General features: G+C 40.5%; 1 protein-coding gene across 1 annotated transcript; it reads left to right on the forward strand.

Annotated features, from left to right (window-relative positions):
• The first annotated feature begins 12,020 nt into the window (after positions 1-12,020).
• LOC141148448 (uncharacterized) lies at positions 12,021-24,076 on the forward strand. Its single transcript, XM_073635942.1, has 2 exons — positions 12,021-21,650; positions 22,125-24,076. Exon 1 carries the CDS (start codon positions 18,772-18,774, stop codon positions 20,704-20,706), a length of 1,935 nt encoding a protein of 644 aa, XP_073492043.1. The 5' UTR covers positions 12,021-18,771; the 3' UTR covers positions 20,707-21,650; positions 22,125-24,076.
• The last annotated feature ends 1,998 nt before the right edge of the window (positions 24,077-26,074 follow it).

Genomic DNA, 26,074 nt, shown 5'->3' on the forward strand with positions numbered 1-26,074 from the left:
GAAGAATCGTTCGATTTACGTTTTTGATGATTGTGTGAAGACCAGAGGATTTTGGATACAGAAGTCTTGACAGACGGTTTAATTAGAGTCCAGCGGAAAACGGAAAAGTTTTATATTCGGTGAGTACCAAAATATGGAATTTATAAATGTGTTAGCTGAAGAAAGTAATTTAGAATTTGAAGGTTTAGCCAGTCATTTTTCTGATGCTAAGTTATGGAAATCTATGTTTCAGCAATGCCTACAGGCAAATAATGAAATTGATAAAACTAGATTTTCATTAGCTAAATCTAAGAGAAAATTAAGCAATGTGATGAAATTAATTACAGTCTTCAATGCAATGGTTTTTGATATGCCAGGAAAACAAAGGCAAAGTGTAACAGAAATTGCACAAACACAGGAGAATTTACATATTGAAAAATTAATGATTGAAAAAGATGCATTAGAACATAAAATGAATGCATTATTGGAATCGGTTAAAGAAAAAGAAAGTTGTATTGCTTTTTTAACTCAGAAAGAAATTGAACAAGAGAATGTTATAAGTTTGCTTAAAACGCAATTATTGCAAGCTCAGTCTTCTGCACATGCTCAGTGTTTAGCTTATGAACACGTGACAAAGTCAGAGGCGAGGGATAATGATGCTGATTCTGGAGTTGACTCAGTGGAGTCATTTTAGGAGGTTAATATTTCCTCAGACAATGAAAGCGTGAAGTCTGTTGATTTGAATAATAGTAATATTCAACAGAAATGTAAATTTTCATCGCCATATACTCAAAGAAAGGTATACGCAAAAAAAAAACAACTCTTAAATGTTTAGTTTGCAAAAGAGAGGGTCACATAGCTAGGTTTTGTGTGATGGCTAATAATAATGATATACAAAAGAGGTTGTATTATCCGAAAACGATGCCAAGACGCTATGAAGTGTATTCTGTGCGCTGGTGTAGTAATTTGAGGTATAGAGGCCATAATAATCAAACTAATTTCCCTTTTAAGACCCAAATGCAAAGATTGCAAACTACAAATAGTCCATTAAGACAGGAAAGGTATCACTATGTATCATATAACACTGTGAAAAACAATAGGACAGAGATTTCATGTATCATATCATTCACAGTTTGCAGGTACAGTTTTTTCAGTTACAAAGTATTCTTCATTTGAATTATTGACAGGAAGAATTTACTTTGTCACTTGTTTCACAATGAACTATTGTTGGCAGTATACAGCAAGGATAGTTAGTGTCCCTCTGAAGTGTATTATACTGCAATGCTTGTGATTTGAGAAGGGATATTAGGATGTTATTTAAAGGTATTGAATGTCATTCAGGAAGGATATTTCTTTTTGGTATTTTGTGCTCCTTTTGCATAAGAGTGTATTGGTTATAGATGATACAGGACAATTTGAACAGAATTGTGTTACATGCAGTTACTTGTATGAAAAAAATGGTCCTTCCACACATTTTTAAGTTTGAGTTAAAAGATCATAATCTCTTATTTTACAATATTCCTTGTTTAGGAGATTACTAAGAGACAATTTGTATATATACTGATATGTAGTATTTGTTTTAGAAGTTTAAAGAAACTTGTATTGTATAAGTTAAATGGTTACTCACAGAGCTCATAGCCCCACCCTTAGGAATTTGAGAGTGATGTGACACCCACTTTTTTAAAAAGGAGGGGGGAATACTCATTGAGAGTCTGCATCTGTGGGACTACAAGACAAAAAAGAACCTTTCTGAATAAGAAAAGGAGGGGGTATGTTTTTTTGGGAGTAGAATGCCTGTAACAGAGTTTTTTGTCAGACATGCATTCCAGCAGATGTTGCAACAGACATTCACTCCAGTATACACAAGACATATACACAGTATGAGAATTGCTGTTATATCCACACACACATATCTTATTCTTGTAACATTTTGTTATTTTATTATTAAAACCAAAATTATCTTTTATTCAAGATAAACGGTTTATCAAGATTGATAATTAAGAATGGAAAGATTTATTTAAATCAAAAATTAGATGCTGTTAGCATAAGTTTATACAGAAAGAAAATGGTGATCAAAGAGTTGCCATGTGTAAGGTCACACCCAGAGATGGTGAGATACACGTCACAGGCAGAATTAAAGGTTCAGGAGAAGTGGACCATGGCAAAGTAATTGGGAAGGTCCATTTGACATCTTGGATGTTCAAGGGACAATGGTACTAGTTCAAGAATTTCTCAATTTAGTGAAAAAGCATGGATAAATAAAAATGTGGGTATAACAAATGTAATATTCTGAGATAAATGATGCTGCTTTTATTTTTCCTAGGAATGAATTATATTTCACTAACCTGGAGGAATCATGGATTCTAAAAAAGAAGAAAGATGACAGTTCAACAAAAGAAAGTGTTAAAGAGAGAAGATTTATCATCATCACAGGATTCATCTTTTTCCTAGTGACAATTTTATCTGTGGTAAAATATATCACAAACTGTTCCAGCTATGCAGAGGTTAGTTAACAGGATTGAAGAATTACACAACAAAATCATTACATTATTCAGAGACAAAAGAGATCTAGACACTGATATCAATATAGATGATAAAAGTGATAAAGACATTGATATTAATACAGAGGACAAGAGTTTGATCTTAATACAAATGACAGAATATAATTCTAGATATGTTGATATTAATACAGCTGAAGAATTTTATGGATATGTATTTGTAGGACAGGGATATGATTGCTGTATAGAATTATATTTCATTCATAGTAATAATGTTGAGGTAAACGTTAAAATAGAATCCAAAACAAATTTTGTTAAAATGCTGGGATCTTATAGGTTAAACAACAGAACCCGGAACTTTTGAATGTAATATATTGGGAAGGAGTTTTTGGTCAGTATTTGTAAAAGGTAACAATCTTTGAACATTTTTGAAGATAATGATAGTTTGCATTTGATATGTAAAACAAAAATATATGTACCTCAAGATTCATTGGTAACTTGGAAAAGGAACGATGAATTTTTGGGAAGTTTTCTTCACAGTTCTACTATGATAATTCATAAAGGAATTTATGGTAGTGTGAATTGGATCAATAATACATTTGTTTATCAACAAATGAGAGTATCTTTGAATGATACTGGTATATATGAATGTTGCATATCAATAGTAAATTATCCAATGAAATGTGCGAAGGCAAGTGTTGTTGTAAGGTCTCCTAGGAAAACTCCATGTGTTGGTAAGAAAAGTGTCTCAGCAAATCCATTTCAGATTAACCATTTCCAATCCAGAACTCTTTTGAGAGAGGGAAAGTTTGTCATTATATTGTGGAACTTTAATGTTTCAGAATGGAAAATTTCTACAAAGTTTCCACAATGTCAAGGACATTTGGTTAATATGGAATTGGGTATTGAAAGATGGTTTGGAATTAATAATAGAAATCATAACAGAAATAAGCGTGGTATTGTTGAAGGTATTTTAGGAGGGATTGGCACAATTGGGAGTATTACTAATAGTATGGACATTAATACTTTAAAGTCTGATCTTGAGACAGCTGGTTTAGTGGGTAGTAACGGGATTAAAATACAGAGAAATTTAAATGAAATTTTAGAAAATATGGTTATTAAAACAACTAATATAATGGGTCAATCTATTTTACATCTTCAAAATATTACTCTTGATTTAATGTTAAGTGAACAACATTCTCATATTGCCAGAGCATGTTTAGAGATCCAGACTGAATATTCCACTAATTTTAAAATAATTGCACAAGCATTTCAGAGTGGAATAACCCCTCCTGGCATTTTACAGAATTTACCCAGAGAATATGTATATGCTATAAATCATACAGATTTATGGGTAAATAAATGTATAGGATGTAAACAGGATGTTTGTTATAGTTCTTCTATGATTCCAATAGCAGGACAAGAACAAATTTTGGTTCCAATCACTGTCTTGGGATTACTCGTCAGCAATACACAATTATTGTATTATAAATTACAGTATACAGATTTTGCATTTAACAATGAAAATTCTGAATTAGAACAATTAGATTTGTCATCATGTTTACAATTTCAGTCTAAAGTTATATGTTTACCTAATCAAGATAAAAGTATTTTTCATTCTTGTTATCATAATCATACATTATGTTCAGCAAGAATAGAAAAAGTTGAAACAATTTCTGAATTAATTACTCGTGTAGATAAAAAGAAAGTTTGTTTCCAGATCATGTCAGATACAGAAAGGGTTAAAACTTTTTTCTCTTCTTGTACAAATACAGAAAACCTAAATCAAGGCTTGTATTGTATAGAAGGAGACATTGTAGCAATAAGTATTAATGGGTTTAGAACAAATTTAACAAATATGCTTATGAAAAATATAAGTGCTCTTCCCACACAATATAATATATCTCAGATAGATGAATTTCCTTGGGAAGAATGGGCAAATGTAATTCATAAGGATAAAGGTTTATTGATAGCTTTGGCTAAGGAACTTCAGAATGCAGAAATATTGTTTAAACATGAACAAGGTAATTTGCAAGAGATATCTCATCAATGGTCAGAATTTTCAGGAAGTAATTGGTGGAAAAAATTCAGTAACAGTGTATCAATTTGGGGAAAAACTTCAATAACCTCAGCAGCAGGAAATATTTTATCACATCCTATAGTTATTCTTTTTATTATTATTATGTTATTCATTATATTCCAGTTATGTTTGATGTTTAGAATGAAAAAATTATATTATCGAATTAGAAATGAAATCAAGAAAGGAGATGATTTATTGCAAAATAAACTTAAGAGAAAGATGGGTTTTGGTATTGCAGACTCGGTTGGTGATGGAAATACATTTGGAGTTATTGGATCAAAGTCAGTATGAATGGGACATGTATGTTATGAATGGATAAAATATGATTGTTATTCATATTTCAGAGGGGAATGTTATATTCTTAATATCTAAATTTTAATTGGCTTTATTAAAAAGAATATGCATTTTCCATATTTGTGTGAATGATAGGACTTTGAGCTAGTGATATCCAGATGACGACTCATTGACTGAAAATGCAGGTCAAGACCCTGTCAGAATTTGATGGATTTTGTAAATAATATATGTATGGGTTGAAAACCTTCCTATGTAACCAATACTCTGTTTGATTTATGCGTTTATGTTTTAAGTGGTCTTATAGGCTCTCTCATATATATCCTGTTTCATGTTTAGAGGGTTGGTTAAAGTGAAACAGATGTTAAAGAGGCTTGTATATCTACTCTAGCCCCCACTCTTAGGAAGGAGGAGAAAGGGGAGTGTATGGGAGGGATTTGTGTTTGGGCGCGAATTTGAAAGACTGAGTTCATATAGATACAAGGAATCCAGTCTTCTGCCTCTGCACACACATCTTCTGCTTCCAAGCCACATATACCTATTCAAGACACAGCTCTCCTATGCACACAGAATTCCTTCCAGGACACAAGAAGTTAATCGGCCATCTTGAAGAGTTTATTCAAAGGGAAGCACATGGTCTAATGACTTTAAGAACTTTTTTCAGATCTTTGAAACAAATGAACTATATTTGAACATTTTTTCCTATATGAAACAATACTAATTCTGAATATGAATGTACTATTTTTGTAAGTATTTTCCAAGTTTATGTGTGTACAATAAAACACACAGTTTGATTTAAGCAGACTCAAGCAGAAATAATTCCAAAATTCGTCTCACGAGAAATCATCATTATTGAAGGCTTTTTATACAATATTAAGCCATTTATTTCAGTATCAAACATTTTTCTTTCGGCCTCTAGAACACCATTGTTTAGGCTATATGCATTTTTACACATTTTTTTGGGCCTACTTGGATGCCAAATATTTGTTTGTGTAGATGGGTTTGTTACTAGAATGAAATGCCAACTAAATTGTGTGTAAGGAAGGGACACTAAGCAGCTGTTTTCACATCTGGACACTGGAGCACTAGTGTGGGACCCCAGAACACCATTTTTATTAGGGGGGCCACACAGGTGCTCCAGTGTATACTATAGGGGGGCTACATCTGTGAAGCTTGTACCAAACAGGTAAAGTATTGCAGCTTGACAAAGGCCAATAAAAAATATACATCTTGGAACTCGGCTAAAATAGACAATTGTACCCCACTTCCAGGCAATGTTTCCTATTTCTAGTTCTGCCATCAAATATCTGTGTGCTAATTATACCATTTTTGTTTTACATAGGGGAGAAAAGACTCGGAGGACACCCCTCATCCCAGGAGAACACAGACCCCCACCTATGGAAGAAGGTGAAATACCCCAAACCCAAGAAGAAGAGCAGGAGGAAGAAGAAGATGTGGTGGAGATTGGCACCACAACAGGTGAGTGTCTGCGACCACAGGCTCAGGTAAAAGAGATGGATGGTGGCAGATTTTTGAGACCTTTTTTTTTTTCTTTATCTCTTTTTAGGTGATCGTGATGTGAGGGATAGAGAACGCTTTACTTCTGAAAGTGCCCAGATCCTGATCGGGGAGATCATGGGGTGTAATTCCGAACTGCAAAACATCCAGCAAAAAATCAATGATGTGATTAAAAAAAATAATAACATCATTGATGTTTTGGGGCAAATTTAAACCCCACAAAATCACTTGTTTTATTGTGGTCCAATCTTTTAAAATTTTTTGCAATGTTTTGAAAAGCCAAATTTGGAGGATGCATACAGTGTGCCAACATGTGCTATCTGCCATCACGGGAGATCAATGGACGCGTTTTGGGGGTGCAACCCCTTCCTCAATTATAAAGTAGCATTGAGGAAGGGCTTGCTCCCCCAAAGCACGTCCCTTGATCCCCCCTGATGGCAGATAGCACATGTTGACATTCGTAAATTGGTGTGCATCTTCCAAATTTGGCTTTTCCAGGGGTGATTTCCCCCCATCTGAACGCTATATCAAACCCAGTTCCTAAATACTGATGTCTGATATAGCCTTCAGGTTTTACCTAATGTGAACTTTGTAAGTTCAAGTTTTTTGGCTTTCTTGTTGGTTTTACACAGGCCTGTTTTATCCGAAATGGATATTTCGATTTTTGACAATGCTACTGCAAAAATTGTTATACAACAAACATGTTGGTTTGTTTTAAAAACCTTTGGTAAATGCACATGTGATTGTGCAGGTATAAAAAAGTGGCTTACTCAAGAATGTGTGGATTATTGTCTCAACACTACAACACTTTTGGGGTGATGTAATTGCTGTTTTATGCAAAAATGGGGGTTATTTCCTAAGGACAAATCCACTTTACACTACAAGTGCAGGTTCAGTGCAGTTGCAAGTGCACTTGGAGTGAAATGTGTTTTTGCATGTAGGAAATACCAGCCAACAGTGCTTTGTATAATAAGTTTACACAATCACGACATTTTCTGGACTCCACACATTTCTGTCAGGGTCAGCTAAAACAAACACAAGCAGTAAATGTCCACAAAGAATTTCTTTTTTTTTTTTATTTGAAAAAGGCTTCACATATTGTCTGGCATATTGATAGCCCCCGCAAAGAACTCCAGGTAGCGTAACCGGACATCACGGGCACTCAGGGAGGGCAAGCCAGGACGGCCACTTTCAAGCGCCGTCAGTGTTGTTGAATGTAGGATTCCGGCCTCAGGCCCAACTGAGCCAGCATAGTTGGCAGAATGTTTTCTTAAAAAATTATGGAGAACACAGCACGCCAGTATTATATGGTTCTGTTTATACTCCGCCATATGGATGGGTGTCAGAAATAGTCGGAACCGGCTGGCCAGGATTCCAAATGTGTTCTCCACCACTCTTCGGGCTCTGGCCAGCCGGTAATTAAAAACCCTCTGTTCCGGGGTGAGGGTCCTCATCGGGAATGGCAGCATCAGGTGGTCCCCCAGCGCAAACGCTTCATCAGCAACGAACACAAATGGGAGACCTTCCACATTGTCCTCTGGAGTTGGCAAGTCCAAGCTGCCATTCTGGAGACGCCTGTAGAACTCCGTCTGGGCGATCACTCCACCATCGGACATCCGGCCATTCTTCCCCACGTCCACATACAAGAAGTCGTAATTAGCCGACACCACCGCCAACATCACTATACTATTAAACCCCTTGTAATTATAATAGTACGACCCCGAGTTGGGTGGTGGGACGATGTGGACGTGTTTCCCATCAATTGCCCCTCCGCAGTTAGGAAAGTCCCACCGCTGGGCAAAGTGGGAGGCCACAGTCTGCCATTCCTGTGGCGTGGAAGGAAACTGTTGAGGAAAAAACAATAAACATTACTATTTTTTCACAGAAACATGGCAAGCAGATTATACACAAACATTATGGGGCAACCTCCAGATAGCATTTATTAAGGGGAATTTAACAACGCCAAAGTATAAGGTACACCTATCATATTCCCCCTCCCCCCCTCTCATGGGCCATTTCTAACATTGTAGGGGGGGAACTCTTGGACAGGTAACCCTCTTCACTTCATTGAGAGATGAATGCCTAAATAATGGGTATTACTTGGAACAGCCCCTCCTTAGTTACACTATTGGCAGCCCACTGGACAGGTAAGAAGTGTCATAATACAAAGATATAAATACACACTGTACACATTTGAGGACATTTGGACATTCTGCTATTACAAAAACTTTAAACAGTACCATTGAAAAGTATCCAGGCAGGCCCTTGCACTACATGCTTTGGGGAATTCATTCATAAATCTGAGCACTAAAGAGGTGGGTATAGTGTGTATGGGTTTGGCAAAGTCAGCAGATAGATGATTGAGGATAGATAGAGAATTGGAATCAGCTGACTTAGCAGTTGGGGGAGGGAGGGTTACTAAAAATTATTTGGGGACACCACAAAAAAAAGCCTCTGCCACTCTGCCTGAATTTAAATCAAAAATAACATTACCAAACATTTTAGGGGGTGCTTGGGGTAAAGCACTACTATGGAGCTGATAAAATACATTGTTAAGTGACTACATGAGGTGAATATAGGGCAGGAGACACCATGCTGGGGAGGTTAGTGAAGGGCAAATATGTATGAAGGACCGAAAATAATAATTACATAAAAATCCAGCATGCATGAGGACAAAGGGGACATTCACAGCATATTACAATCATGGTAATTAGGGAATGAGGAGAGAAATAAAATATATTATCAAACATTCAATACAATAAAATGTGATATAAAAGGATAAAAATCTTACCTTCATATATTCCTTCTGCAGGACCTGTATGATGGCAGAACAGGTCTCTGGGATAATGATCCCCAGAGCCTGGGGGGAGATGCCTGTCGAGAACTTTAAGTCCTGCAGACTTCTCCCTGTGGCCAAATACTGCAAGGTAGCGACCAACCTCTGCTCCGGAGTGATGGCTTGCCTCATGCAGGTATCCTGCCTGCTGATATAGGGGGTCAGCGAAGCCAACAAACGGTGAAACACGGGGTCCGTCATCCTGAGAAAGTTCCTGAAATCATCAGGATTATTCTCACGGATCTCACGGAGCAAAGGCATATGAGAGAACTGGTCACGCTGAAGCAACCAATTCTTGGTCCATGAACTCCTCCCCACCCTGTTCATGGACTGGACTTATGTCAAGGTCAGGACCCCAACACCAAGCCCCCGCACAGCACGAACTCTACGAGGAGTACGCATACGAAACATGGCTAGAAAACGGTCGGCTACTCAGAACGTAGTAACAGAACGCACTGAAGAACAGCAAGGCCTGTGAAGAGCGACCTGAAAAACAGCAACGAGCAGGCAAGATCACACAGGAAACTCTGATACGAACTGACTGCACGCACTGAAGAGCAGATACAAACCCACAAGCACAAACTGAACGGCAGAAAACGATCTGAAAGCCACGAGTCTGAAAAAGCGCGAATCGTCTCTCACCAAACTTTTACTAACACGAGATTAGCAAAAGGAGCCCAAAGGGTGCCGCGCTTGGTTCTGAACCGGCCTTTTCTAGTCTCGTCGTACGTGGTGTACGTGACCGCGTGGTTGGCGATCGGAAATTCCGACAACTTTGTGCGACCGTGTGTAGGCAAAACAAGTTTGAGCCAACATCCGTCGGAAAAAATCCTAGGATTTTGTTGTCGGGAAGGTCCGAACAAAGTCCGACCGTGTGTACGCCCTATTAGAGTGATGGAAGTATACTTAATCAATAAATAAAGGATATTTCACAAATTATAAAAAACAAATGATGCATGTGCCAAAGTGAAATGTTATTCACTAAAATGAATCGCCCAGAGTGAAGTATATCCAAAACGTGCAAATGATCAAATAAATGTTTTAAAACAAAGATATTTCATAGATATTTATTCACATTGCACATAGGTTGGACGTGTCTTTTTTCGACCTCACCTACTATGTAAAAATGTAACATTATAATAGTGGCTAGTATGTGCATAAGTGCCTGTAACTAATCAAGATACAAAATTGTGCAACTTAAATTCATACGTTGATACAATTAGGAATTGAGGCTGGGTATAAGGTTGGTTGATTAAGGAAGTATGTGTGCCTTATTATTAATTACCTGAGTGCCTTTCCCAGCCTTACCTAGTTACACATTTACACATACTCACTTTATATATGCTACTTATCATTATATTTTTTTTTGTTGTCACTCATTGTTTGATTATTTCAGTTATGATTTGATACACTTATCACATGCCCACCTTGTTACCACACCCACTAGTGGGACACATATATATATACAATTAGTAAGGTTGAATAAAGACACCAGTCCAACCTGAGTGAGTACACACTCACATCAGTCCCTACCCTCAAGGAGCCCACAATCCAAGGTCCACAACTCATATTCATATACTAGGGCCAATTTTTGGACTGAAGCCAATTAACCTACCAGCATGTCTTTGGAGTGTGGGAGGAAACCGGAGGATACCCACGCAGGCACAGGGAGAACATGCAAACTCCAGGCAGGTAGTGTCGTGGTTGGGATTTGAACCAGCGATGCTTTTTACTGCTAGGTGAGACTGCTACCCACTACACCACTGTGCCGCCCAGTTGGTTCATAAGCTTAGCACCTGCATATTTTTCATACCCTTTTGGTATTTACTCAGTGGCTATAGGGTAGCGACAATCACCTAATTTTTTATACTTTGGATATCCATGCCTTTATGAGTCGGTGTCGCTGACATCCGGGTCCACCGGTTCCAGTAAAAGTGTTTAATCTCATATACTTAGCGGGGACTCACCATCCTGGATGTTTCCTATTTCAGCCATCTCATTCTACTTGTTTGAAGATTATCACTTCATAGTTGTGGACTCCCATCCCATTTTCCTTTTTAGGACTGGATTCATTTTATGAAACTTATTTTCACATCATTTATCCCACAATGATGGACTTCATCACTATATTAGATGTATACTAGAGTTTTTTTCACTTCACTGTGTTATCTTTTCTTAGCGCTACATTTCACTTACTTTACTACAGCACATTCTGACACTTGCCTGAGTCACTTGCTTGCAGATCCAGGCCGGGGTCCCAAGAGCACGATCACAGCCCAGCACAAGCTTTATATTACCTCTCCCAGCATTCCCCTCTCCTACTCCAGGCGGCTAGTATTTGTAGTCTATTACAGTCCAGCCTGAGTGTGAAACCTGAGTCCTGGGACTACAGCTCCCAAGATGCTTTACTTTTCTCCCTGGTGTTGATCACTATGCTGGCAAGATGTGTTAACATAGAGTTTTAGCTGAGCACTAGTGGGAAGCAGTCTTACTGCAGCAATGCTGCAGAGTGTCTCCTGACAAGCAGGCAATATTAGCCAGCTCCTGGCTACACGTTTCTAACTGTAGCCCTGGGGCACACTCCAGTAGTGTAACTGATTCCTTTTTCCTCTGCAGACTCAGGGTCAATCACCCTTTCAGTCACTTTTGGTACTGGACACTCTTCAGTTAGGGCACCCCCTCGTCCCATTCCTGTTCAGACTCTCCTGAGGGATCCCAATCCTCCTCCTCTAGCAATTCAAATCCATCCCCAAACTTGGGTGACCCCAGGTCTGTCCCCTTCTCATTCTTTTTCTCCTGAGGCTCACCTGGTGCCATCGCAGCATCTGGCTTCCCAGGTGCTCTATCTCTATATGGGCTTCTCCCATATAGTGCTAGATGTTGTGTCTCCTTCCCTAGAGCAAATCTATGCCCCTGACCAGAGGTATAGCTGGCTGTCTTCTGTCCTGGCCCTAAAGACAACTCGGCCTTACCCGCGCTAAGCGCTGATAGATTTGCTGACAGCCTCTTGCCCTGCTGCAGCTTTTCCAGACAGTTCTGCCATTTCAGTGCAGAAACTGCTGTCCCAATTAACTCTTAGTACATTTGGTGGTAGATCTAGCAGTGCTTCTCCACAGTGATCACAGCAATTCCATGCCTCTATTTTAGCGGTTACCTACCTGCACTGCCCGCAGGCTATTGCAATGTGCTCAGACCCCTTTGTGGTACATAGGGCCAAGCACTCTTTGTGTGCCAAGTGCACTCCTGTATCAGTGAGCAACTCCTCCTGCAGCACTGCCAGCCAGTCTGGATACCTCCGAGCAGTATCACTCTGGGTAGTTGTCACGATCTGGTAACCAAAAAATCAGATGTGTGCCGCCATCTTGGTGCTCTCACGTGTTGCCCACATGCTGAACGCTCCTTCTCCCACGTCTGCACTCTACCTCTGCAGCTCTGAACTCCACCTCCAGTCTCTTTGATGCCAGAGCCTCTCTCGCTCCACCCACCCAAACTCTTTACAGTCCACTAGAAAATGCACCCGCCTGGCAGTGGTTCTATCTAACAGAATAACCTTGCCCCTATAACACACTATTGCATCAATCCTCTTCTGTATCCACATACACTAGACCGTCCACAGAACATGCCAAACTCCAATCCTCTCATTGGTTGCTGATAGCAACGGCTGCATACACTAAAGCAGCCTTTCTCAACCAGTGTGCCGCGGCACACTGGTGTGCCGTCAGAGGTTCTCAGGTGTGCCGCGGGATCAGGGGAGAGAAGGGCTGTCAGATGAGCCTGATCTCCCGATCTCCCGATCCCCTGCCGAACTGTACATCGGCAATGTGAGAAGCTCTGTCAGCCTCAGCAAAGTGAAAGTAAAGAGCAGGGGAGTGTGCTGTGCTCTCTGCTTCCCCCTACAGTGCAGTACCTGGCTGAATGAGGAAACTGGAAAGGTACTGTGCTAGAAGCTAGATTCGTTTTAAAAGGGCTTTTTACATGTGTCTGTGTGTGTGTGCATGTGTACATGTGTCTGTATGTGTCTTTGTACATGTGTGTGTGTGCATGTGTCTGTATGTGTGCATGTGTCTGTATGTGTGTGTGCATGTGTCTGGTATGTGTGTGTGCATGTGTGTGTATGTGCGTGAGCATGTGAGTGTCTGTCTGTATGTGTGTTTGTACGTGTGTGTGTGTGTGTGCATGTGTCTGTATGTGTGTGTGTGTGCGCATGTGTCTCTATGTGTGTGTGTGTTTGTACATGTGTGTGTGCATGTATGTGTGTGTGTGTGCATGTGTCTGTATGTGTGTGTGTGCATGTGTCTGTCTGTATGTGTGTGTGTCTGTATGTGTGTTTGTACATGTGTGTGTGCATGTGTCTGTATGCGTTTGTGCATGTGTCTGTGTGTGTGTGTGTGTGCATGTGTCTGTATGTGTGTCTGCATGTGCGTATGTACAAGTGTCTGTATGTATGTGTCTGTATGCGTGTGTGCACGTGTATGTGTCTGTATATGTGTGTGTGCGTATGTTACTTTTAATCCTGACACCCCCCCCCCATTCCTGTACCATCAGAACTGCTTTTGTAGGTCTTGTTTGTGATAGCAGCAAGGACTGCTTCTCCTCTGAAAAGCAACCTATGCACAGATCGCTTTTCAGAGGCATTTGACAGGCGGTAAAGAGGCATTATGTTGCCTCCTCACCACCTGTTTTAATGCAGCATCACTACACCGCAACCGTGCAATGTACACAGTTGCAGGGTAGTTGCAGTTCAGCCCCATTTACCCTGGGTATACCTCCAGTTGCAGCCACATGTGTACACCCCCAGTTGTTGTCTCTGCAGCTAAAGGGGAAGAATTTGGGAGTGGTAAAAACAGCTTAAGCATGTGCTTTTACCACCCCTCCAACCCAACATGTGAACAAGCCCTTGGTTCACATCTGTGTTGCTGCGTGCTGCGTGTAGTGCAGCCCATTCATTTTAATGGGCTTCCCTAACCACAAAAATTCAGGGAAGGAAATCCCCGACCTTTTTTTTTTTAAATTGCACCGCACCAAAAGCACCCCACATTTTCCAATGTGTAAGGTACCATTAAGATTTAATGGCACCCCTAAAGAGCAGAGCATTTGTCTGTGTGTCAGGAACGAGTGCGATTTTGCGCATGTTCCGCGACACACAGTATTGTGAACTAAGCCTTGGACTGGGGTGCCTCAAGACTAAAAATACTTTTTAAGGGTGCCCCGACTGGAAAAAGGTTGAGAAACACTGCACTAAAGAGAAATCCCAGACGGGCCCCCACATGTAGTGCTCACCTCCAAAAGGGCCTGCTGATTAGCCCCAGGTTCTTTTCCCAGGTTAGTGAAACAGCAGCCAGGTACACAGCAACAATCACTTTTTCTGGCTCAGTGAACAGTCTAGGGGTTTGTCTTTTTGAGATTTGTTGTTGAAAAAAATTGAATGGGGCAAAGGGAGCTGTGGGATACTCCAGTAACACTGTTCAGCAATAAGAGGACATTCTCAACTTTGTCAAAGCTTCTTAGCCCAGTCCCCAGTTGCAGCTAAGGCAATGAGCAACTCTGAGATACTATAAGGATTGCCCTAGTTAAGCAAGAATTAGCACCGATGCACAAGGGATAGTAACAGCAAACAGTCACCAGGATCCTAGACTCGAGTCTGTACTCTCAATGTCCTTGGATACTTGGATGCCTCCTTCCAATATCAGCCAGACATACACCCACAAGCCCTCCAGACCAGACTCCAGGTCAAATCCCTTGATTAGTTCCAGAGATTCTTGATAAAATAGGTCCCCCAGCTCTGGCATAGCTGGGACCCCGATAAGGACAGGTAGAAAATCAGCTGTGATGCCTAGAAGGACAGCAGCCCTTCAGGCTGGGAACTTCTCCTCCTGGAAAAGAACAGGGCTGCCCCAGACCCCAGACTATTTATGTACTCCCCAGCCATCTAGTAGGCACCCTCCCAGAGGAATTGGCTGAGATAACGTAAATATTCAGGCTGCCAATTTGCCTTTTCCTGCCCACTACATTCTAGAATCCACCAGAAGAAATGGGGAACTAATCAAAACTGCATCCAGTGAAGTCCAGAACAACCCAAAGCAATCACAAACTGCTCCACTGATTGCAGAGGAGCCAAAAACAAAATGTAAACACACAAATGTAACAACCTACCTATCTAAGAGGGTGTTACACTCATTAGGTTTGGGGGGGGCTGCAGAGGATGTATTACTTTTCTTACCCCTGCTTTGCTCAGCTCTGGGGCTCTTCTTCCTCTTGTACTCAGGGCTGGGGGAGGTCCCTCAGAGTCATCACGTACAATAAAGGGCTATTAACCTTGTATTGTACATGAAGGAGGCAGAAGTCCGACCATGGCCAAGAAAGCATTAGAGAGGAGGCTTAGAAGGATTAGTGGGACCTCAGGAGGGACCCTGATGAAGCAAGCAATGGGGTAAGCATTCCATCTTACTCATTCACCCCTACACTACAAGCGTAGATTTTGTCTAGATCCTGGAGTTGAACATTAAATGGGTACCACTTGAGAGCTGAATCAATCCCCTGCATATATCTCATCTATATAACACAACCTCTATTTTACCCCTGCCATTCTCTTGGCAAGTACAAATTACTGTTATTAATATTCCGAGTTTATATTATCTTTAAACGATATCATAGTTATTCAACCATCATCGCAATCTAATAAGAAATAGCCCAGTTTCTACTTTTGTTGTATTTTCCTTAACCAAGAAGAGCCCTGGTTATCATCAAAAATCATTTGGCTGGCCAAAGACCAGAGCACTTTTTGCGATTCGGCACTGCGTCGCTTTAACTGACAATTGCACGGTCGTCGTGCGACGTGGCTCCCAAACAAAATTGGCGTCCTTTCTTTCCCACAAATAGAGCTTTCTTGTGGTGGTATTTGATCACCTCTGCGGTTTTTATTTTTTGTGCGATAAACAAAAAAAGAGCGACAATTTTGAAAAAACGCATTATTTTTTACTTTTTGCTAAAATAAATATCCCCAAAAAATCTATAAAAATTTTTTTTTTCCTCAGTTTAGGCAGATACGTATTCTTCTACATATTTTTGGTAAAAAAAAAATCGCAATAAGTGTATATTGATTGGTTTGCGCAAAAGTTATAGAGTCTACAAAATAGGGGATAGTTTTATGGCATTTTTATTAATAATTTTTTTTTTTAACTAGTAATGGCGGCGATCAGTGATTTTTATCTTGACTGCGACATTGTGGCGGACACGTCGGACAATTTTGACACATTTTTGGGACCATGGGCATTAATACAGCGATTAAAAATGCACTGATTACTGTAAATTGTCACTGGCAGTGAAGGGGTTGTTGTGAATTCATGAAGAAACATATTTTATATTTCCTGGCAGAAACATGAGAGATGCTTAGGCCTCAAACAGCAGATGAACTGTTGCCTTTTTGACCTTTAGGACAAAATGGACGTTCTCATGTTTGAACAAGCCCTTCTCTACTTCTTCAAATATTGAAGACTTTTAGAAGCATGTATTGTAAAGGAAACTGTTGGAACAATGGCTGCCCTCGTCACAAAACAAGGAGATATTTACATAGTATGGGGAATAAACAAAAGCTGCCACAGGACACAAGGTTATATAGACTTTTCTCGCATAGAGATAACCTAACTTATTGTGTTCGAGTGAAGAACTGTTTAAATAGCTAACACCTTGGCTAACAAAGCTCATTGTATGAACTTTTAGGATGGTTTAGACAAACAAGTCATTTCTAAACACCCAGTGAGAATGTTCACGGTCCATCTCAACACGTTAGAGAAAGTTGAATATTGTGCCAGTCAAAAATATTTTAAAGTATCGATAAGGTTATTATAAGTCATTTTAAACTATCTATGACATTGTAGGTCACAGAGACATTATAATGTTGGCGTCTGCGGACCCAACAACTTTGCTATGAAGAAAATGGATATAAAAATGTGATTTTATAAGTAGAAGTATTTTAAGTAACGAATTAGTATTAGGAAAAACATATAATCATGATTATAATCATATAAGATTGTAGCCTACACTTAAGATAAACAAATGTTCAGTGGAGATACCAGAAGTTATACAGGTATTCATATAGATAATCATTTTTATGTGGTATTGATGAAATATATAACAATGTGTGTATTTCCTAGATAGACCAGTTTTTACAGATATACATTTATAGAGATACAATTATATAACCAAGTTATGTAATGATGATTAATCAAACTTATACTGAGTGTATTTTACATTAGACCGAGTACCAGAATATTTAAAGGTATATACTTATCCTTACCATTATACACCTTATGAAAATAGAATGTATTAATTAATTAAAGGATGGACTCAAAACACGTGTGAGACACCTGGTGGCTGAAGGTGGTATTATTTGAACTCACTAAATTTCCAGAGGAAGTTAATCATTACGTCTCCTAACCCAATGGGAAGTGAGCCACCTCCTTTTGGGCAGAGCCATTATAATTTTTATGGTCTTATTATCTGAAATGGTAATTAGAGGCAAGGAAGATGGCAGGAAGGGAACAACGAAAGGAGGAAGGGAGCTCAGGGGGAGAGCTCAGGGATCCACCCTGAAGGGGGGACACTGGGAGACAATACACTCCCAGACTGACACTCATGCACCATGCATGAATACATATCTTTACATTCATGAAAATTCCTCAACACCTAATACTTAGAACTCGGAGGTCACAAGAAGTAAATCCTCTTTAGGAGTATCCATTTTGAAACTGCGGCAGCCATCTTAACTCTGGTAACCAGCCAATAGGAACTGTAGCCATCTTGGAATGGGTAATTATGTCATGTTGATTTTACCTTGTATGTTCTCTCAAATATTGATATGTTCTCTCAAATATTGATGTATTGAATATTTTACAGTGGATAATCATTCTCCCGAATCAATAACCGCCTTGTAGATTTTTCTCTAAAGATTCAAATTTTTCATTATATTTTTCTTTTTGCATAGTTGCCACATTTATTGACAAAACAAACATCTAATTTATTTCACAATTTTAACCACTTACTTACCTGCAGCAAAGTAAGGGTTGCACGTGTGAAATACAGACGTTCTGTTTTATTGTCAAGTTCATAAGGTTATTGATTCTACTGAGAAGTTATCATGGTGGTATTAGGTCATAGGGACGGTACGCCCATTTTGCAAGTGTTTTTATTGATTTTCAAGACGTTCATGTAACCCAATCGGTATCGTAAATTCATGTGATTATTTGTGTTTGTTTACCAATAAATTTCTATTTCGTATGACCACACGTCTCCGTGAATAAGTTTCACAAGCATAGACTGTGTCATATTGATTTTGTATCTTAAAAATATCTTCGTTAAAAATTACTCAAGGATAATTATTGTGCGGGAAACCTGTCCTTAAAAAGGCACAACTTATTCTGACTGAATATTCACGACATAATGGAGGCACTGCTGAGATAACGTCGATGTTTTGTACAAGATCAATCATAGTTATAGTGGTGACATACATAATATTTTGCATGAAATTATTAATTATTAATTAAAAAATTTTTTTTTATTTTTATGCCAAAATGTCTGGTCAAAGTGAATTTTATGTTGATGGGGATTATCAAGAGTCAGCCCTTAGTGGTAGTATGAGCACTCAGGAAGAATTGATACAGGTACAGGAAATGTTGGAAATAATTTATAAAATGGAAACGGCGGATCAAGCCGGAAAAAGTTTGTCTAATGAGTCTGATCTAAAAGTATTTGTTAAAGGCCTTAGAAACCACGCCAATAATTTAAAAAAGGGCATGTGGACTGTAGGATGGCAAATCCGTGGACTCACAGACAGATTCCCTGAGGTAAAGGGAATAAAAAGGTGTGATCGCCTTCTTGTGGAATTATGCCTTATCCTGATGTATCTTCATAATGAGTTTAAATATCAAAGTACCCAACAGAGGAATGATATCTTAGATTTTCTAGATAAATTTGAACAATCAGAAAAAGACGCTAAAATAATTATGGACGGACTTCACCAAATAAGTAAAAAGTGGGAACAATTAATAGAGCAGAGGGAGAGCTTTCTGCAGGAAAACGAGTCTCCTGATGAAAATTGCCGAGTAATAGGCAGTGGAAATTTAGGAAGTTGCCGAGTAATAGGCAGTGGAAATTCAGGAAGTTGGCAGGAATCCCTAATTAGGCAATTAGAAAAATTAATAGAACAAATGAAGTTTATGCCCCAGGGTAATACTCAGATACGCATCCCTGAAAGGGACGAGTTTGACAGTACTTCAGAATCTGACTCTGAATCTGATTCTGACTCTGATTCTGAATCTGAAGGTTGGGAGTCAGACGATGAGGAGGAATCAGAAAAAGAATCAATATCCTACCCCAAGCCATCTGTAGAGCAAAGGGGGGTAAAAAGTGAAGCACCACACGAAAGGGGATCTAACCAGTTTTCTTTGGGATCAGAGAAAAAGACAGACACCCCTAACCAAGACACAGCAGAAATAATAACATTTGTAAATGATGCTATCCCAGTCTTTAGTGACGAGTCTGACAGTACTTCAGAATCTGACTCTGAATCTGATTCTGAATATGAAAGTTGGGAGTCAGACGATGAGGAGGAATCAGAAAAAGAATCAATATCCTACCCCAAGCCATCTGTAGAACAAAGGGGGGTAAAAAGTGAACCACCACATGAAAGGGGATCTAACCAGTTTTCTTTGGGATCAGAGAAAAAGACAGACACCCCTAACCAAGACACAGCAGAAATAATAAAATTTGTAAATGATGCTGTCCCAGTCTTTAGTGACGAGTCTGACAGTACTTCAGAATCTGACTCTGAATCTGATTCTGAATATGAAAGTTGGGAGTCAGACACTGAGGAGGAATCAGAAAAAGAACCAATATCCTACCCCAAGCCATCTGTAGAGCAAAGGGGGGTAAAAAGTGAACCACCACATGAAAGGGGATCTAACCAGTTTTCTTTGGGATCAGAGAAAAAGACAGACACCCCTAACCAAGACACAGCAGAAATAATAAAATTTGTAAATGATGCTGTCCCAGTCTTTAAGGAAGAGGGATCCATGTGCGTTATTGACCACATCGAGACCTATGAAAATACCCTATCAGTTTTAGGCCTAGATGATGACCAGTCTAGGATTAATTTCTTGCCGTGGGTATTTGAAACCAAACACCGTAGATTCTGCGAATCTTTAAAAGGTCTGTATGGTGCTTCATGGCAAGAAATTAAACACCGCTGTCATCTAAAATTTGGCCCATATGAAAATGTTACCGCGGCTACAGCGGCTATACCCAACCTCAGATGTAACAGTAATCAAAGCCCCAACGAAAATCTGGCTGTGTTCAAAAATGCTTCCCACGTAGCAGAAAAGGAGCCAGATCACAACCACCCTGAGTTTAATTCCACATTTTTCGAAGCCCTACCTAACTACATAAAAGTGAGTTTAGCAAAAGATTACAAAGGGGGTTTCATCGGAGTCGTTGGTAAAAGAGAGTAACAATTTGTATTCTATCCAACAGACTGGTGAAAACAAAGGGGGGCCTGAACCCTCGAATAAATTTGCGGATGAAATTCATGTATCTCCTAAATCATTACATGTTGAGCTTCAGGAGGAGACATATGCTGACATAGTCAGAGGAGACGTGCCAAAGAGTTTCCCCAGCAGGAGACCAGATACCCCACCAAATAGAAGGGAGGAGCAAAGACCACCTCGGGAGTATCACCCATGGGATCCTGGCCCAAAGTTTGAAAGAAACTATAGGGTGTATCTCCCACGGGTCAGATTTAAACCTAAGGGTAGACACCCTCACCAGTGTAATTGGCCCCGGGGGCCTACACAGGTAAATAGGGAGCAATCACAGGGTAGGACACCCCAAAATCCCCGGAAAAATAGGGAGCAACTAAGGCCCAGACAACTATCCCAGAATGAAGACAGTGGCTCTGATGGGGATATGTCTGATCAAACTGAGCCAGTAGCCCCTAGAAAGTACAGAAACCGGGTTCCACGACCCAATTCTGATCAACCTGTAAGCAATGCAAAATCCAAAATCGTTCAAATTATGAATATGTTACACGGTTTTATTGCTGTACGGAACGTGAATAGCATTCTTCAAGGGGCAAATCCTGTGGCCAGCCAAGGGCCACAGAGCCTTTGAAGTGCCCATGTTAAAATAAATCAGAGGAATGCACTGAATAAAAGGTACAGGAGACAGAGGCTCTAACACCATGTTTTTTCCCAGGTCACAGTAATGAGGATCCAGAAATCCCTACCGGGGGATGGTGGTTGTTAGATATTAATTATTCTCCTATTTTTCAGTGGTCACTTCATTCCTCTGACATACACAGGTCACTCCAAACAGCCTAATTTCAAGAAGTCGCCTAAGACGGTGATTCCAGAGGAAGACCGAATCCTAAAGACAGATGAGGAGTCACCCGCATAAGGTAGTTTGATTGCCTCAAACGAATTGTATTGACACCCCAAAGGGGGGAGATTTTATTTGTTTTATTCCTCACAAGTAGAAGGTTGACTATAATGTCAAATATCTTAGTACTGACAATAAGTGTCACATGTCAAACTTAAATGTTTTAATTATTATTCCAGAACCGCTACAAGTAAGCTAAAAAAAAAAAAAGATTCTGAAGAATGTCAGTCATTCATGTCTGGTATCCACAGCTCTAAAGAAATGTCCTCATGTTAATAAGCCCTGGAGCTTGGTCTCCCATAGCAAATGTTTCATACATTGTCCTGCTATCCAGAGTGTTTAGTTAAAGGACTGATGACACAATGGAAAAAAAAAGGGGCTCTGGGGAAGCCCAGGATACCAGCTTAACACTGAGATCTCAAACACAGATCATGTAAAAAAAAAAAAGGAGACTATATATGTCTTTTCTAACGGAATCCATTTTCCCTTACAGGACTAAGATGTCCTTGAGCTGGTCAACAGAACCGAGAGTCCAATGTGTGTGAAACATCCAGAGAAGGAACCGTATGGGGGATTCCGGAACACCACTGATGGCCAGTCTACACGGACAAACCTACCAGGACGGCCAAGACCCAAAGGTGCCCGAAGTGATCCATTTCCGGCCAACCAACGGATGACGGCCCTGAGATGCACACATCAATCACCAACCCATTTTGTGTTTTCCCTTCAAAGAATTACACCCACATGAAGGTGTCTACACCCTTTAAACATAGATCCACGATCTGGATCCATCTCCCCAACTAGAATTACAAAACTAGAAGGAAGCCATATTTCTTCAATATGTGGCGGTGGTGAAGTCTTTCAAACGACTCCCGGCATTTGAACACTTCACAAGGGGGGATTTGTTGTGAATTCATGAAGACTCATATTTTATATTTCCAGAAACATGAGAGATGCTTAGGCCTCAAAAAGCAGATGAACTGTTGCCTTTTTGACCTTTAGGACAAAATGGACGTTGTCATGTTTGAACAAGCCCTTCTCTACTTCAAATATTGAAGACTTTTACAAGCATGTATTGTAAAGGAAACTGTTGGAACAAAGGCTGCCCTCGTCACAAAACAAGGAGATATTTACATAGTATGGGGAATAAACAAAAGCTGCCACAGGACACAAGGTTATATAGACTTTTCTCGCATAGAGATAACCTAACTTATTGTGTTCGAGTGAAGAACTGTTTAAATAGCTAACACCTTGGCTAACAAAACTCATTGTATGAACTTTTAGGATGGTTTAGACAAACAAGTGATTTCTAAACACCCAGTGAGAATGTTCACGGTCCATCTCGACATGTTAGAGAAAGTTGAATATTGTGCCAGTCAAAAATATTTTAAAGTATCGATAAGGTTATTATAAGTCATTTTAAACTATCTATGACATTGTAGGTCACAGAGACATTATAATGTTGGCGTCTGCGGACCCAACAACTTTGCTATGAAGAAAATGGATATAAAAATGTGATTTTATAAGTAGAAGTATTTTAAGTAACGAATTAGTATTAGGAAAAACATATAATCATGATTATAATCATATAAGATTGTAGCCTACACTTAAGATAAACAAATGTTCAGTGGAGATACCAGAAGTTATACAGGTATCCATATAGATAATCATTTTTATGTGGTATTGATGAAATATATAACAATGTGTGTATTTCCTAGATAGACCAGTTTTTACAGATATACATTTATAGAGATACAGTTATATAACCAAGTTATGTAATGATGATTAATCAAACTTATACTGAGTGTATTTTACATTAGACCGAGTACCAGAATATTTAAAGGTATATACTTATCCTTACCATTATACACCTTATGAAAATAGAATGTATTAATTTAAAAGGATGGACTCAAAACACGTGTGAGACACCTGGTGGTTGAAGGTGATATTATTTGAACTAAATTTCCAGAGGAAGTTAATCATTACGTCTCCTAACCCAATGGGAAGTGAGCCACCTCCTTTTGGGCAGAGCCATTATAATTTTTATGGTCTTATTATCTGAAATGGTATTTAGAGGCAAGGAAGATGGCAGAAAGGGAACAACAAAAGGAGGAAGCGAGCTAAGGAGGAGAGCTCAGGGATCCACCCTGAAGGGGGGACACTGGGAGACACACACACTCCCAGACTGACACTCATGCACCATGCATGAATACATATCTTTACATTCATGAAAATTCCTCAACACCTAATACTTAGAACTCGGAGGTCACAAGTAGGGATGAGCTTCGAGTTCGAGTCAAACTCATGTTCGACTCGAACATTGGCTGTTCGCAAGTTCACCGAACAGCGAACAATTTGGGGTGTTCGCGGCAAATTCGAATGCCGCGGAACACCCTTTAAAAGTCTATGGGAGAAATCAAAAGTGCTAATTTTAAAGGCTAATATGCAAGTTATTGTCATAAAAAGTGTTTGGGGACCTGGGTCCTGCCCCAGGGGACATGGATCAATGCAAAAAAAAGTTTTAAAAACGGCCGTTTTTTCAGGAGCAGTGATTTTAATAATGCTTAAAGTCAATCAATAAAAGTGTAATATCCCTTTAAATTTCGTACCTGGGGGGTGTCTATAGTGTGCCTGTAAAGGGGCGCATGTTTCCTGTGTTTAGAACAGTCTGACAGCAAAATGACATTTTGAAGGAAAAAACTCTTTTAAAACTACCCGCGGCTATTGCATTGCCGACAATACACATAGAAGTTCATTGATAAAAACGGCATGGGAATTCCCCAAAGGGGAACCCCGAACCAAAATTAAAAAAAAAAAATGACGTGGGAGTCCCCCTAAATTCCATACCAGGCCCTTCAGGTCTGGTATGGATATTAAGGGGAACCCCGGCCAAAATTAAAAAAAAAAATGACGTGGGGTTCCCCCTAAATTCCATACCAGACCCTTCAGGTCTGGTATGGATTTTAAGGGGAACCCCGCGCCAAAAAAAAAAAAAAAACGGCGTGGGGTCCCCCCAAAAATCCATACCAGACCCTTATCCGAGCACGCAACCTGGCAGGCCGCAGGAAAAGAGGGGGGGACGAGAGTGCGGCCCCCCCTCCCTCCTGAACCGTACCAGGCCACATGCCCTCAACATTGGGAGGGTGCTTTGGGGTAGCCCCCCAAAACACCTTGTCCCCATGTTGATGAGGACAAGGGCCTCATCCCCACAACCCTGGCCGGTGGTTGTGGGGGTCTGCGGGCGGGGGGCTTATCGGAATCTGGAAGCCCCCTTTAACAAGGTGACCCCCAGCCCCCCCCCTGTGTGAAATGGTAAGGGGGTACTTATGTACCCCTACCATTTCACGAAAAAAGTGTCAAAAATGTTAAAAATGACAAGAGACAGTTTTTGACAATTCCTTTATTTAAATGCTTCTTCTTTCTTCTATCTTCCTTCATCTTCTGGTTCTTCTGGTTCTTCTGGCTCTTCTGGTTCTTCCTCCGGCGTTCTCGTCCAGCATCTCCTCCGCGGCGTCTTCTATCTTCTTCTCCTCGGGCCGCTCCGCACCCATGGCATGGGGGGAAGGCTCCCGCTCTTCTCTTCTTCTTTTCTTCTCTTCTTCTCTTCTTCATTTTCTTCTCCGGGCCGCTCCGCAATCCATGCTGGCATGGAGGGAGGCTCCCGCTGTGTGACGGCGCTCCTCGTCTGACAGTTCTTAAATAACGGGGGGGCGGGGCCACCCGGTGACCCCGCCCCCTCTGACGCACGGTGACTTGACGGGACTTCCCTGTGACGTCACGGGGAATGCCACAGGGAAGTCCCGTCAAGTCACCGTGCGTCAGAGGGGGGCGGGGTCACCGGGTGGCCCCGCCCCCCCGTTATTTAAGAACTGTCAGACGAGGAGCGCCGTCACACAGCGGGAGCCTCCCTCCATGCCAGCATGGATTGCGGAGCGGCCCGGAGAAGAAAATGAAGAAGAGAAGAAGAGAAGAAAAGAAGAAGAGAAGAGCGGGAGCCTCCCCCCCATGCCATGGGTGCGGAGCGGCCCGAGGAGAAGAAGACAGAAGACGCCGCGGAGGAGATGCTGGACGAGAACGCCGGAGGAAGAACCAGAAGAGCCAGAAGAACCAGAAGATGAAGGAAGATAGAAGAAAGAAGAAGCATTTAAATAAAGGAATTGTCAAAAACTGTCTCTTGTCATTTTTAACATTTTTGACACTTTCTTCGTGAAATGGTAGGGGTACTTATGTACCCCCTTACCATTTCACACAGGGGGGGGCCGGGATCTGGGGGTCACCTTGTTAAAGGGGGCTTCCAGATTCCGATAAGCCCCCCGCCCGCAGACCCCCACAACCACCGGCCAGGGTTGTGGGGATGAGGCCCTTGTCCTCATCAACATGGGGACAAGGTGTTTTGGGGGGCTACCCCAAAGCACCCTCCCAATGTTGAGGGCATGTGGCCTG

This window comes from Aquarana catesbeiana, linkage group LG06 (genome assembly GCF_042186555.1).
Source record: "Aquarana catesbeiana isolate 2022-GZ linkage group LG06, ASM4218655v1, whole genome shotgun sequence".
Lineage (NCBI taxonomy): Eukaryota > Metazoa > Chordata > Amphibia > Anura > Ranidae > Aquarana > Aquarana catesbeiana.

Coding starts and splice junctions, on each gene's coding strand:
- LOC141148448 (XM_073635942.1), top strand. CDS start 18,772: ATGTCTGGTCAAAGTGAATTTTATGTTGATGGGGATTATCAAGAGTCA.